The 16,636-nt window shown below is 38.8% G+C and overlaps 1 protein-coding gene across 8 annotated transcripts in view; it reads right to left on the reverse strand.

Moving 5' to 3' along the window:
- The window catches only part of PDS5B (PDS5 cohesin associated factor B), a 171,030-nt gene that overhangs the window by 99,377 nt on the left and 55,017 nt on the right, over window positions 1–16,636 (reverse strand). For all 8 annotated transcript variants that reach the window (XM_055140560.1, XM_055140551.1, XM_055140563.1 and 5 more), the window contains 5 exons: window positions 12,799–12,925; window positions 7,579–7,782; window positions 2,851–2,937; window positions 2,650–2,747; window positions 1,081–1,207 (listed from right to left, as the gene is read on the reverse strand). In XM_055140560.1, the coding sequence (XP_054996535.1) occupies window positions 1,081–1,207; window positions 2,650–2,747; window positions 2,851–2,937; window positions 7,579–7,782; window positions 12,799–12,906 (624 nt within the window). In that variant the 5' untranslated portion in view covers window positions 12,907–12,925. The remainder of the gene's footprint in view (window positions 1–1,080; window positions 1,208–2,649; window positions 2,748–2,850; window positions 2,938–7,578; window positions 7,783–12,798; window positions 12,926–16,636) is intronic.

The following is a 16,636-nucleotide window of genomic DNA, read 5'->3' on the forward strand; positions in this document are numbered from 1 at the left end:
ACCACCCCCTGTAATATAAATAAAATCATTGTAACTGTACCCCACGGTGATTCACTAATAAAAAATTTTTGGAAAAAAAAGAAAAAGAAAATCACTCAGGACTCACCGGGAAATCTACCTGTTTAGTGTGAACAGATGTCAAACAGTTCCCAATTGCACTTTAGACAAACACTATCCCTTTGGATCATTCCAGCACACACGCCCCCAGGAGGCTGGGATTACCCAGAGTAGAAAAGACTATTCTAAAATCACTAACATTTTTAATCTCTTTATGTGGTCAATATCTTAAATTTTGAATTTTAAATTTCTTTCATTCTAGTCTCTTCACAGTTTTTTTTCTAAATATCTATAATCTCCTTATGCATTATCTTTAATCCTTGTAGGAGTTTTTACCTTACTGCTTTTATCTAATATCTGACATTCTCTACTAATCTTACTATCTGTAGTACTCACAATTTTTTTAGACTTGGAAATTTTGGATCATAAGGATATTGCACTAAGTATTATTTATGTGAATGCTATGTAGCTATAAACTTCAATAACATCTTGTAAAAAAGGCATTTAGGTTTATACAGGTTCTCATGGTGCAAACCGTAAGATCATTCTTTTGCCTTTTAACCACCCTTGTAAATCACAGATCATACTTTTCCAACTGCTTTCAGAGAGTAATTTGAAGAACAGAACAAAACACATACTGCACATCTTGATTGAGATAACCACATGGGAGAAAAACTGTTGTCATCCTTTCTATCTAAATTAATAATTTCACTCTCACTTTCTTTTACAACATCTCCCAATAAAGTAGCATACAGCAAGTAAGCAGTTATTACTAACTAGCCCACTCCTTGAAATATGTAAAATTGAATTAGATATTTTATCACAATAACCAAATCAATTTCTTCTGATTTAGTGAATATAACTATTTTACCAGATATTAAACACAATTTAAAAACAATTAATATTCATTTTATTAGTGAAGCATCAAAGGAACTAAGATGAAACCAAAAGAAATCATATTAAGAACATTCAAACATTCCGCATTCAGCATTACTAGATCTTAAACATTTCTATGTTACTTACTTTATGGGCAGGTACCAGATTTACCAAAACTGTATCCAAAAGTTCTTGAGATACTGTATCACCTTCACAAATAATAGAACTCATGAGATCTACCATGTGCATATGAACCTTCTGATTGTGGCCGTTGCTGAAATTCAAAATTAGTCTTTTATTTAAGTATAATGTAAATGCTTAATATCCATCATAACATTGTACCGAAAAACAGTATTATTTTAAAATACCAAAATATTAACTGAAATTCTATACATTCACAAAGTCTCCTCTACCTGATCTTTCTCACCCCAACCCTTGAACACACCCAGCAATGCTCAAGGCTTACTCCTTGAGGCAAGGCTCTGTGCTCATTCAGGCATCACTGAGAGCAGGACTCAGGGGACTATATATGTGGTGCCAGGGACTGAACCTGAAGTTGGTTGCATGAAAGGCACCTTGTGCTGTACTACCTCTCCAGGTCCCTACCCCAAATCTTAAACAACAGAATCCAAATATATATGTAAACTTCATTTCCTTGAATATCTTCCCTAATTTTAATCACTTTAACAATCAAAGTAAATGCTACTTTAACTCTCTGTAAATTCAGAAAATAAAGTAACTGCTTTGGTTAAGTTTATTTTAGTAGACAATTTCATGTTATACCTTTTTGTTTGTTTTTGTATTTTTGTACCACACCCAGAGCTCAGTTCTTACTCCTGTGTTTGTACTTAGGGGTTACTCCCACCTCTATACTCGGGGAACTGAATGGGGTACAGGGGATCAAACTCAGGTCAGCTGAGTCCAAGGCAAGCACCTTACCAGGTTTACTGTCACTACGAACCCTTAATAGAAAATTTTTTAAAATACCCCAAACTTCAACTGATGTGAGTTAAGGACTTGGGGGGGAACCCGCAAGGAGGTGGGGAGCTAAGTCTGATTGATGTTATAATAAGGGAGATTCAAGAACTCACTCAATATTACTACACAGGCTTTAAAAATGCATAGAAATTATTTGTGTTTTGCAAACAATAGTATAAGAATAGCCTAAAATAATCAGTAGTCATTGTAAATATAATGTAAATATAATCTTTGGATTTACAATCTTTTAAATTTGTGTGTGTGTGTGTGTGTGTGTGTTAAAATTCTTGGGGTCTAAAAGATAGTAAAGCAGACAGGGCCTTGCAAGTGGCCAACCTGGGTTAGATCCCTGGCATGCCATAGGGTTCCTGAAGCACCTCTAGAAGTGATGCCTGAGTGCAAAGCCAGGAATAAGCCCTGAGTACCACCAGTGTGGCCCCAAAACAAAAACAAAAACAAATTTAATGTAAGTTAAAGTTCTATTTTTTAAAAATTATAGTCACACTGCCACAGTGACAGGGTGGGGTGGGGGGAGATGGGATTGGGGAGGATGGGAGGGATGCTGGGTTTACTGGTGGTGGAGTATGGGCACTGGTGAAGGGATGGGTTCCCGAACTTTGTATGGGGGAAGCATAAGCACAGATGTGTATAAATCCGTAACTGTACCCTCATGGTGATTCATTAATTAAAAATAAATAAATTTATTAAAAAAAATTATAGTCACAGTAAAATACTTACTTAATAACTGAGAATAAAGTTCTGTATAACTGAGTAAAAATTTCATTGCTATCCTCCAACTCAAAGCATATGTTATATGACTTGACCCAAGCAATGTTCTAAATATAAGACATAAAAAAGATGAAAACAATTTAATTAGTAAAAATATACTAGCACAAAAACCAATTTAAAATGTCTTGTCAGGTATGATATACTGCTTACCTCAAGTAAATAAAAATATCTATTGAATTGTGGGCTCTTGGTATCCTCCAACCCCTTCAACTGCCTTGTTATAAACATAAATATATCCTTGAAAAAAAAAGACAAACTATTGCTTAGGTTATGAATTCTAAATAAAAATCACTAACCCCCCCAAGCTAAATTCTGCATTACTATGTATCTATTATGATAAATTATAAAGAATTGGTTAAATGTATATATTTATATCTAGTGTGCAATATACATATATGCATATATACATACAATGTGATATATATGTATGTGTTATATATGAGTATATATACACAATATACATACATACATATACATCAGGCTGAAATTTTTAAGCACATCAGCATATAAAAACACTAAAGTATATTAATCACCCTTCAGGAGAAACAGTAAATTACCCACCATGTTCTTAAAGGAGAAAAATATATATATATCCCCTTAAAGTATGTTTAGAAAAAGAGACGAGGTTTAGCAACATAGTTCAGTTGCAGAGCATAAGCCTTGTATGTGAGAGGTTCTGCATTCAATTCCCCATCATCACAAAACCAAGACAAAACTAAGTGAAACTAGACTTTATACCATAATTAGAAATTTTTAAAGGTTACAAGGCTGAGAAATGATTGAGTTTGCTAGAAAAGCACTATAAATAAATGGTAATTATACAGCAAGCATTCAGTTCAGGAAACAAAATAAAATCAAGTAAAAGAATAACAGACTATAGAGGCCTGGGGTTTGTTTTTGTTCTTGTTTTTGTTTTTAAAGACCCTTCTGTGTTAATGTGCCAAACTTCCTATCTAACGATTAGATTTATGTGATATTTTTCCCTATTATTTCTAATTTTATTGTCATCTCTTGCTTAAGATTTTTTTACTCTATCTCCTTTTGTGCCTGGAATGCCACTTAAGAATCATTTCAAATGTTAATCTTGCAAGAAAACTACTACATCAATCGAGAAGAGGGACAAACGTGCCAAGAGATAGTAGAGCAGTGAGGTACTAGGTAAGTGCTTGAGCAGGGCTGATTTCCAGGACCACGTGACTTCCCGAACATCACCAAGTTCCCCAAGCACCACTAGGGTGGCCCTGGTGGCTCTGGCCCCACAAAAACCAGGCAGAAGCTCAGACCATTCATCATTAGGAGGACCGTTCTCCCCAAGGGGGGATCAAAAAAGGTTTCCTACAAATAAAGTGACAAACAAAGCTGTTTTTAAAAGGGAAGAAATGCAACATGCAGATGACTGGAGTAGCATTTCAAGGAAAATATTGCCTAGATACATGCCCTCAAAACGTTACATAATAATAGTATATATTATATAGTAGAAGACTAATATTCATGGCAAGGGAAAACAGGAGCCAGGAGGACTGATCAATGCATCGGAACCACAAGTGTGTGGGGAACTAACCACAAGTATGTATGGAGCAGAGGGTAGGTAAGAAAGAGATGAGACAATGACAACAGCTGGGAATGATAACGCTGGACAAGATCTGAATGTTAAAAATAGGTAAAGGAATATTCTTTACAACCTTTCCGTATCAATATTACAAATCAATTCCCAAAAGGAGAGAGAGAGAGGAGAGGGACAGAGGGAGGGAAGGAGGGAGAAAGGGAGGGAGGGCGAGAGAGAGAGAGAGAGAGAGAGAGAGAGAGAGAGAGAGAGAGAGAGAGAGAGAGAGAACTCGAACATGAGAGAACTCACAGGAGAGAACAGGAAAGCACCTGCCATAGAGGTAGGCAGGGGTCAGGGTGGAGGTGAGGGTTGATGGGAAGGAACCTGGGGATACAGGTGCTGAGAAATGTACACTGGTGGAGGGATAGGAACTGAAATACTGTATGACTGAAATCCAACCATGAAGCTCTGTAAGGATCTATCTCACAGGGATTCAATAAAAAAGCAAAAAAATTCATAATAAAAATTTGGGAGAGGAAAAAAATTTGAAAAATAGAAAACAAGACATGAATTTTTAAAAAAGAAAAAAGTTACATAATAATATCATAAAATATATCCCCTCTGAATGAACCCTTTCTGGTTTGCCATAGTGACTCTACCAAAGATATGGAAAGACAAGTCACTCCTTTGTAATTTCTTCATCAATGACTTATACATGTATCCAGGCATATAAAAAGCTTTCTAATGATAAACTAATTAACAATGGACATTTGAGGAGCAAATGTCACAATTTTCTCTTACATAAAACATAACTGTAGAATAAAAAAAAAAATCAAAGTGATGCTAATCATTCCATAAGTATTCAGAAAATGCCCTCAAAACAAGTCATTTTAAAGTACTATCCCGGGGCTGGAGCAATAGCACAGTGGGTAGGGCATTTGCCTTGCACGCGGCCAACCGGGTTCAATTCCTAGCATCCTATATGGTCCCCTGAGCACCTCCAGGAGTAATTCCTGAGTGCAGAGCCAGGAGTAACACCTATGCATTGCCAGGTGTAACCCAAAAAGCAAAAAATAATAATAATAAATAAAATAAAATAATAAAGCCTTGAGAGACCTAACTGATCATGGAAACTGAGAACTCCACAGGGAGGGCAAAGAATTAGACTTTCCTCTTCATGAAAATGCCAACCAAACGCCTAGTGAAGAAGATTAAAAGCCTGGAGTCAGCTCCAAACCACCACTCCTAAAACCATTCAGGTAGCTCCAAACTGAAGTTCACAAATCCAGCCTGTCAGGACAGGGAGACGGCGCAGGCCTGTGGCATCTGCACAGCCCTGAGTCTAGCACTGCATGGCCTCCAGAGCACTACCAAATATAGCCCTGGGGGTCCCTGGCATGAACAAAAAATAAATGAAACAAAAGCTCAATTTCCATGGGGACAGCTGATGCTATCTGCTTTAATTCTTTCAAACTTTATAATTCAATTCCACTCACCCCCAGTTTGGGGACCACACCCAGCAGCACTCAGGGCTTACTTCTGGCTCTGCATTCAGAGATCAATCACTCCTGACAGGTCCAAGAGTCCGTATGTGGTGTCGGGGAGCGAACCCAGGTTGGCCACAAGACAAACTTACACATTCCTCAGGGTAACTGAGTTGGGGGGTGCCGGGAAGAGCCTCTTCAAGTGATGGCCAGAAGGCCTGGGGGTGGAATGGGACATCACACCCATGGTTCGGTATAAAGCCCCAAGAGTGCAATGTTGCTTGTGCTCCCACAGCAGATTCAAGGGGAACAATCGAGTGCCTCAGAAAGCAGACTGGGGTTAGGCTCATCATAGATATGTCTTTGCCCTACCAGCTGAGCCATCTGTCAACCCTTATTTTTTCAATCAAACCAAATATAAAACAAGTACACCCAAAACAAACATTCCATGCTCAAATTCTGGCACACTGATCAATAAACTGGTTTCTAACTTCAATCATCAAAAAAGAATCTCCGTCACTACAAGAACCATGTCTGAGCATGAAGTTGCTGTTGCTTTGTTAAGCCACTGTAAACCTAGTTCATGGAACCTATTAACGTTAATACATATTAAGTGAAATTAACCTCACCTGTTTGCCATACTCCATATTGGTTATTAATAATCTTCCTAGGCACTCATTTTCTAACATATAGCTTATGTAATTCTTTCTTTTTTTTTTTTTTTTTGCATTACATTTGGCGACGCACAGGGGTCACTCCTGGCTCATGCACTCAAGAATTACTCCTGGCAGTGCTTGGGGGACTATATGGGATACTGGGAACCAAACCCGGGTCGGCCATGTGCAAGGCAAACACCCTACCTGCTGTACTATCACTCCAACCCCCATAATTCTTTTAATGTTGTTGTTAATCCTAGTTTTCTTCTTAATCTGTCTTGTTCGGTTTCCTTTTAAACAGCTCTAATGATTTTTTTTTTTGCTTTCTACCAGCATTTTCCAAATAAATTATTTCCTTTCATCTTTTCACATGGCTTTGCTATCACTTCAGTAACCAAGTACAAAGTGTCTACTTGTTCATTAAAATTTTATTCATTATTTTTCTTCCAAGGAACTCATATTATAGTTTCCATTTTATGACCTAGATTTATAATATAAATGCAAATTTGTACTAGATACTATCATTTAAATAGCATGGTCTTCAATATGAATTTCCAAAAAAAGCAAAAGTATCCCTTCCAAATGAAACTAAATAGAGTAACAATATTAACAGTATAAATACATTGGTCAAAGCTACTTTTTATTTTTTGGGTTGCTTCTGTGTCACACCCAACAGTGCTCAGGGATCATTGCTGGCAGTGCTGGGGGACCATAAGCGGTGCCAAGGATCGAACTCAGGACACCAACACAAGGTAAGTACCTTACTAACTGAATTCTCTCTCAGGGCCCCCAAGCTACTGCTTCCTAAAGAGCAGAAACTGCTTTACAAAAGTACTAAATTTAGAGGGGGGGAACCCCACGGAAATAAAAATTTACCAAAACTTGATTGCTTCAGGACTAAAGCAACAGCACAAGGGTAGAGCACTGATCGTGCACACGGCTGTCCCATGCTGATCTCTGGCATCCCATATAGTCCCCCAAGCACAGCAGGGATGATTCCTAAGCACAGAGCCAGGAATAACCCCTCAGCACTGCCGGCTATGACCCAAAAACAAAACAACGAATAAGCAAAAGAGATTACTGCATCTAATGTCAATGAATCCACAGAAATTACATAAATCCTTGAACTCCCATTTTAGTTAAAAGACAAGTCAAAGTATCAACCATGGCAATTCTTTACATCAATACTTACTTTTAGTTTATCAGGGGATGTGTAAGGAGCTTCAGGAGCATAAATCCTGAAAATATCAGCAAGGCAGCAAGCTACCAGTAAGCGAACATCTTTATCAGGATGTTTCAAGAAAAAATCAGAAGCAAGATGTAAAGCTAGGTTTAAATAAAGCTCCTTTTCTTCTTCAGAATCCTGGTCCATATCCATGAAAGTTTTCACAACCATCTATTCAAAAAGAAAACAAAGAATAAAATTCACCACATAAATATACAGTCATTTGAAATAGGAAGACTCATAACGCATAAAGTTTAACTTCAATAAAAATACTTTGATTATTTCCCTAAAAGTACTTCTCTGAGAAAATAAAATACTTGTAAAAAAAACAGGGTAGGGTAAGAGCACAGCAGGTAGGCAGGGCACCTGCCTTGCACACAGCTGGCCCCAGCACCCCATGTGCCCACTCCATCACAGCCCCGCTAGGAGTGATCCCTGAGCCCAAAAAACCAAAAATGAAATTATATGTTAAAATGACAGGATAACACAATCAACCCAGATTCCATCCCCAGCACCCCGTACGGTCCCCCAAGCCTGCCAAGTGTGACTCCTTGAGCAGAGAGCCTGGAGGAAGCCTTGAGCACTGCTGGATGGGACCCAAAAACAAAACAAACCCAAAAAATGACAGTGAGTAACTTTTTTTTAAAAGACTAAGTAGAAGCCTGGGAGATGCTCAAAGGGCTGGAACATACGTATGCTTAGTGTGCAGGATCCCCAGAGTTTATCCCCACACATTATTCTGGGCCCCCACCATTCCACTGGGTGTGACAAAAAAAAAAAAAAGTACTTTACATAGTTGTCTTCTTTACCCATCATTCTAGCTAACCAGGTTTTTGTTTTTTGGGGGTTTTTTTGTTGTTGTTTTTTGATTTTTGGGTCACACCCAGCGATGCACAGGGATTACTCCTGGCTCATGCACTCTGGAATTACTTCTGGCGGTGCTCGGGGGGACCATATGGGATGCTGGGAATCGAACCCAGATTGGCCATATGCAAGGCAAACGCCCTACCCACTGTGCTATCACTCCAGCCCCAGGTTTTTGAAATTTAAGGCTAACTCTAGAGAGTGCTTCTGATTTCACTTTTACAAGTGAGCTAACAGAATTGTGTCTGTTTTAAAAAGAGTACTTTTTTTTTTTTTTTTTTTTGCTTTTTTGGGTCACACCCGGCAATGTACAGGGGTTAGTCCTGGCTCTGCTCTCAGGAATTACTCCTGGCGGTGCTCAGGGGACCATATGGGATGCTGGGATTCAAACCCGGGTTGGCTTCATGCAAGGCAAATGCCCTACTCGCTGTGTTATTGCTCCAGCCCCCCAAAATAGTACTATTTTAAAGTACCTTTTAAAGTACTATTTTAATAGTACGTCTCTAAAATAACATGTCTAAATCCTGCATTACGAGAAAAAGTGACTATAAATACAAGCCTCAAACAGTTTTTTTTAATGATTTTTCATCAGTGATAAATCATTACAAATATTTTTTTCAACTTATAATATGCAAAAAATCCAAAATATGTTTAAGCCCTAGTAGAAGAGAATATCGCTAATTGACAAGGTCAACAAGCATTTATGGGGTGGGCAGGGGGAAGCTAAAGGAAAAGGTGAAGCACAGTATGGCCTGAGTTCTGTCAAGAGTTTTCCCTAATTTCAGCTTCAGAACACACAGTAAGCCCTCTATCTGTATTTTCCTACTTCAAAAGAGACAACAAAACTACCCAGCTTGACAGGAATAAACTATGATCAAAAGGTGATCATGTGGCATCCACTAGGTGGTGCTGCAAATACTAATAAACTAGAACAGTCCCCAAGTACCAATGTCTATCTATGCCTGGGTGTTTAAGGCATATTGCAAGGATGTCCACTTTCTGCAGAGTCATTCTTTTCAGTAGTAGATAGCTCAAGTTCTTACTGAATGCTCAGATATTTTGGAGGGAAACATAGTTTTCTGTTGGGTTTTCCTCAACCATCAGTTCTATTGGTCAGATGCCAGAACTACAGTATACTAAGTTTAAGGTTATGAAGCTCAGAGCTACTCTCTTTTTATTTATTTTTAAGATACTTACTTTCTTAACCTAGGTATATTCCTAAATGAGGCAAAAACAAAATAATTTTTCAAAAGCGCTGAGGCCAGTAAGATATTACAGACAGCAAGTAAGGCACCTGCCTTGAGCACCCAACTCAGGTTCAATCCCTGGCACCCCTTATGGTCCCCAAGGAGTGATCCCTGAGTACAGGAACAGGACTACGCCCTGAGCACAGCTAAATGCAGCCCAAAAACAAAATAGAAAAAAATAAAATATTTTTTAAAAAACAAAAATAGCTACATGCCAAGAAACTAATTACTTCACTAGAATATCTTAACAAGAGTGAAAGGAAAAGTATATTTTAATATTAAAGAAAATTCCAAACATTTTGATACATTATGTAACAAATTATAACTTATACAGCTTAAACCTGTTCATATGACAATTACTGTCATCCCACACTATATCTTTTATATTTTTGTGAAGGATGCTAAAAATAGTGGGTAGGTCAAATTAGAAAATAAAGAAAAAGTACATCAGCCAGATTACGAACTGTCTCCAGAATACTAGAAAGCACACTATCCACACTGAGCATGCACCTGGAAATCACCAAGAGTAACAACGAAGTCTACTCAAGCACTGGATGGGAATTCCTTACAGTACAGTTGCATTGACAACTCCAACAGTGTTAGAAAATTTGTCACCAACTCCTCAATGAGAAGCTGGTCCGTGGTCTAGAGCATGAGCCTCTGGGAGCCCTGGCTCCCTTGCCACCTCGTGGGACTCCAGTACTCCCTGCTCGCAGGCACCACTGGCTATAGTTGTGGCTGTGCCCAAGCACAGCCCTACCCCAAGTTCCTCCCAATGTGGCCCCATAATAAAAAATAAAAACTTTCTTACATCAGTCATCTAAATTTAAAATGAACCTTAGAAGATAAGGCCCCTTGCTTATTTATAAGTACAATCTCTGGGCTTAACAGTAATTTCTTAATAAGAGCTGTTTACCTATCATTGGTGGAATATAAACAAATTTGAGGAAATAATGTATTCATTTTTTTAAAAATTCAACAGGTAAAAAATACGTAAACAGAGGCCAGAGTGACAGTACAACGGGTAAGGCGCTTGCCTTATACACGTAAGACCAGGTTTAATCTCCAGCATCCCAGTGGTCCCCTGGGTCCACAGGAGTGATCCCTGAGCACAGAACCAGAAGAAAATTCTGAGCACTGCTAGGTGTGGCCCAAAAAAAACAAAAAAAGAAAGAAAACATAAATCCTTCAAAATGAAAACATCAGAGTATATAATTTGTGGCTTATCTCTGGAAAAAATATACTCCGTTTCCAGTAACAAAAAATTTACCTATTAGGAAATTTTGGCAGTTCAAAGATATTTTTTCTATAATAAACATCATATGACATTTTAATAATTTCTGCATTTACAAACAATACTAACACTTAATTTTTATTAAAAGACCCTTATTATGAATATACATTAACTATGCAATATGTGCATACTAAAACTACTTTAATTATCCTGAGATTTCAATAATTAAACATGAGTCTTCCTGTCTTGAACAGAAATAAATAGTAATAAATCAAGTTGACATAAATGTCTAAGTAAAACCGAAAAGAGAAAAAATAACCAAAACAGATAAATAATATTTGAACTGTTAATTCACCTTAACATTGTTCTTGGTCTTTATTCTTTAGCTATTTTAACATTACTGCCCTGAAGAAAAAGGTGTAATACAACAATGGTGGAAGGAAGTGGCCACTCTGAAGGGGAATGGAACGCTAAGAGGAGATATGTAAGTGCCTACCACAAAGGCAGGCTGGGGGGGGGGGAGAGGAAAGAGGGGCGCAGAAGAATAATTGAGGACACTGCTGGACAAAAGTGGACACTGTATAGGGACTGGTGCTGGAACTTTGTATACCTGAAACTCAACCATGAATAATTTGGTAACTTTGTAATTCATGGTGATACAATGTGAAAACAAAGAAAATGGTATAATATTAAAAAATATATCTAGTGGTCGGAGCAGTAGTACAGCAGGTAAGGCTTGGATCCCCAGCATCCTATATGGTCCCCCAAGTCCGCCATTAGTGATTCCTGAGCACACACTCAGAGCACTGAGCACCACCAAATGTGCTAAAAACCAAAATATAAATAAAAGCTTGTTCTTTGAAAAGCACTTTAAATAAAAAAAATACATCAGAGACTCAGTCATACAAGACTCTCATCTAAAATTTGCCATCAAATGTGGACCTGTGTGGCATTTTCAGAAGGTGAGAAATTAAAAAAGTAAACTCTTCCTTATCTTCAGAGTAACATAAGAATTCAAAACATAGCTGAGTACAAAGACTTAAAACTACCTTCCTCAGAGCTGGAGCAATAGCACAGCAGGTAGGGCGTTTGCCTTGCATGTGGTCAACCTGAGTGCAATTCCCCGCGTCCCATATGGTCCCCTGAGCACCGCCAGGGGTAGTTCCTGAGTGTAAAACCAGGAGTAACCTCTGTGCATGGCCAGGTGTGATCCAAAAAGAAAAAGAAAAAAAAAAACCTACCTTCCTCAAATGATTGTTTTGTAGAGTAAATAAGATAGAGAAGAAAGGACAACACCCACTATAAACAAAAACAAATTCAAGGGCCACAGATGTGGCTCAAGCGGTCAAGCACACGCTCTGCATGGGGAAGGTCCTGGGTTGACTCCCATCACCAAGTAACCTTCAGAGCACCACACCACACACAGCCATCACAGCCCCTCACCACTAACCGGCAGAGCACTCCTGGGAATGGCACCCACAAAATAAATAATAGTGTACTGTAGATTGTTTTCAAACCCAAGTGCAGGAAATGCTAAAGCGGCCTTCATAAGACATACACTCAGGAGCCTGAGAGGTAGTAGTACAGCAGGTAGGACTCTGACCTTGCACACGGCCAAGCCAAGTTCAATTCCTGACACCCCATAGAGACCCCAGAGCCTTGCCAGAGTAATCCTTGAGAGTAAACCCTGACTCTCACTACTGTTGGATGTGGCCCAAAAATTTAAATTAAAATTTTTTTAAAAACTAGAACCAAAAGATATACACATATACAATTTCCACCATGACACCCCCACACACACCATAAACAGATATACATAACATATAACCCAATTTTACTCACCTTTAGCCGTCTCACCATCTCCTCTTTTGATATTTTATCTGAGATTTCCTTGACACCAGGGGGATAAGTAATTTTCCCATCATTGGTCCTTGTCTTTGAATGTGCCATGATGAAAATATTTTTACCCCTAAAACAAGAAAACTAGAATCAAACCAAAACTCGAAATAAATGGCATGATTAATGTAAAACATAGCCTGCCCCCCAATATTATTCAAAAACATCTCTATAGTAATCCATTTAATAAAAATCACATTTCATTTGTGGCAGCTAGGTCTTCTGTATTAATCTGACAACTAGAAAATGATACTGACAGGGGAAACTGCAAAATAAGCATGTGTTTAAAAACTATCACACTGGGGCTGGAGCGATAGCACAGCAGGTAGGGCGTTTGCCTTGCACGCGGCTGACCCGGGTTCGAATCCCAGCATCCCATATGGTCCCCTGAGCACCACCAGGGGTAATTTCTGAGTGCAGAGCCAGGAGTAACCCCTGTGCATTGCTGGGTGTGACCCAAAAAACAAAAAAAAATAAATAAAAACTATCACAAATAACTCAAGCCAAAATCCAAAAGAATATACAGTATAAGTAAATGGAGCACCATAACATTATACCCATTTATGTCCTGGCTATTTTTACCAACATTGAAAGTCTCGGTTTCTGTTTTGGTGGTCTTATAGGGGAAGGGGGACAGAGCCTGCCAAGGCAGAACATCAAATAAAAGAGCTTCTTGACATTATGCAGAACTACATTCTACAGCAGCTGCAAAGGGAAAGAGTAAATCAGATACCATGTGCCTATTATGCCATCAACATCCACAGAAGACAGCAAAGGCCGCCCTGGTACTTACGAGTCAAGTGGCAATGGATCAAGGAAGGAAGAACTAAGTAATTCTGACAATGGAACCAAGTACTTAGGCAGTATTTTCTATTAGCTGAGTAATGCAGATAACCTCAGCACAAAGACTCAGTGATCGCAAACAGAAAGATTCCCAAGCATCACACCAAGGAAACTCAGTCCTGCCTGGAGGAGAGCACCCATGCTTCAAATGAATCTCACCTCACTGTGAGATTTCTAGGATAATGAGCATCATCCATCAACCCAGGCACCATCCCTGGTAAACTAATCTGAACATCTCTATTCAGTATGGATCTGGAGGCTCCCCGAGCACTGCCAAAGTAGCACTAGATGTCTCTGGATCACATTGAACCTTAGGCCAAGTCAGCCAAGTATCACTGTAACCAGGGCCCCAGCACCATCTGGGAGGTCTCCCTGCCCCTGCTCCCCCAAAACGGAAAAAAACTATGAGCAAGTATCACCAGAAGTATCAGACCTAAGAACAGACCCACAAAGACTTAAGATTCACAAATATGAAACATGTTTTAAAATTAATGTATGCCTAATTCTAAAAAATAAAATGCAAGAATATCTACAAGTAACAAATCATAAAGAGTAAACTAGAAGATATAAACAAAAAAGAAAACTTCTAAAAATTAAAGTATTAAAAATGGAAAATGTACACTGGTGAAGCGAAGGGTGTTGGAACATTGTATAACTGAAACCCAATCATGAACAACTTTGTAACTGTGTATCTCAGTGATTCAATGAAAAATAAAAAAGAAATGAATCTCAGTGGCTGAGTCTAGAAGCAGATTAAAAAAAAGGTTATTAGAATTAGTGATCAAAGAGAGAGCTCAGAAGAAACTATCCATAATAGAAAAGAAACATAAAAACAAAGCGTGAGGATGTGGCTATGTGGTAGAGCACCAGTCTTGCATGCATGAGGCAATGAGTTCAATTCCCAGCTTTCCCCTCCTGCAGAGCACAATCCTGAGAGGAATGCAGTTATAATCCCTGGCACTCCAACAGGGCAGGCACTATCAGACACAACAAAAGTCACGTGGGGATTCCAGAGCGAGCATTACAACCAAGTGGGGAAGACCTCCAGTCACTGCAGCAATAGGGAAAAAGAAGGGTGGAAAGGAGGTACATAAAAAAGATCTATCCATGGGCACTGCTGGAGGGATGTAGAAATGCAAACATGAAAGTTCATAAGTTTGTAACCGTACCTCACGGTGATTCACTAATAAAAAATTTTAAAAATAAATAAAATTTAAAAATTTTTTAAAAGATCTATTCATGCAGCAAAGGAGATGAGGCATATTATCTCAAAATAACAAAATAAAATCAAGAAGGCAAACAGCGTAAATTCCAATTAGTAGTGTGCCCAGAAATCAAACCCTTGAATAGTATTTAAATTAACAGGTGATTTCTCAAGAAAATAAGCCTGAAGCAGCAAAATGCCATCTCTATATGGAGAAAAACTACAATTACAAAGCTGAACCGTTTTATATAAAAAGAATATAATTTTCAAGGTGAAATAAAATTAGAACAAAAATGGAGTGACAAAGTAAGTTAATATACAAATATATATTATATATGCACTAATATATGTATTATGTATATACTATAAAATATATTATGCGCATATATAGTGCGAGGTGAGGTTTTGGGCGTCCATACTCAGAGGTGCTTGGGGGCCATAGGCAGTGCTGGTGATAAGGTCTGACACACACATGGCAAACGCCCTTCCCGCTGTATCATCATTCTGGTCTTCAAAATATATTTTTTAAAACAGAGCTAAGAGATCAAAGAAGTAGTACAATGGGCAGGGTGCTTGCTTGCACACAGTCAACCCAGAAATCAATTCCTAGCACCCTAAACTTTCCCTAGCCCAAAAAGGACTGATTCCTGAGCACCAGTGAATGTGACCCAAAAAGGTTAAATCAGGGACTGGATAGTATATACAAGTGTTAAGGCCTTGCATGCAACATCAAATCAAAATTGCTAAAGGAAAAAAACAGGGGTTGGAGGGTGGGGGATACACTAAAAAATTAAGAATTAGACAAAACTTTTTTATCTGGGATGGGTAGGATATTACAAAACACCCAAAGCAAAAAGAGTGCATACGTGCATCCTGATGATCCCCTGAAAGCTTTTTACCAGTGATCACAACCGGCTCTCACCACTTCTATTTGATATTTTAATAGATACAAGTCAACAGAGTAAGAATTAAAGCGTGTATGGGCAATAGGCCAGAGAGAGAGTACAACAGGTAGGGTGCTTGCCTTGCATGCTGCCAACTTGGGTTCAATCCCCAGCATCCCATATGATCCCCGGATCAGGAGTGATCCCTGAGCACAGAGTCAGAAGTAACCCCTAAGCATCGCTGGATGTGGCCACAAAACAATACAAACAAAAAGGTGTATGAGCAAGGATTAATTGTGCTGGAGAACAGGCCTGGCATGTGTGAGGCCTTAGGTTAAATCCCTGTTACACTACATGCTCCCTACCTCAAGCACTTCTATACATGTCCCCCAAGCCCACCCAGCAAGAGAGGCACAAGATTACTAAACTGGAACACTTAAAGGAGGAGTACCACAAGAAGTAGCCGGCCCCAGGGCCTCCAGAATTGTCTGGGCAGATCTCTGCCCCAAATCATCAAAACTAGTGCCCCCTTTCCCTTCTTATTAAAACTTAAGACACTCATGAGATCAAGGAAACAAAATAAAAGAAAGAAATCAACTGGCCAGAGCCTTAAGAAGGTAACCTCCAACACCCTGTTCTTTATCTTTTTCATACAGTCACATTCAGCACAGTGGTACAAATTTGGAAGTTCAGTGAACCAGGTGGTGTGCTGAGGCCACCAGGTTACATAAAGAGATGCTCCTGTGATCCTGTGGTGCAAGGAATCAAAGTAAGGGCCTTCTGTGCTCCGCCCTCATCTACATAATAGCCCTTCTTTTGCCACTGACTGCACTAAGGAACACCATAATACTAC

The sequence above is a fragment of the Sorex araneus genome, chromosome 1 (genome assembly GCF_027595985.1).
Source record: "Sorex araneus isolate mSorAra2 chromosome 1, mSorAra2.pri, whole genome shotgun sequence".
NCBI classification, from domain to species: domain Eukaryota; kingdom Metazoa; phylum Chordata; class Mammalia; order Eulipotyphla; family Soricidae; genus Sorex; species Sorex araneus.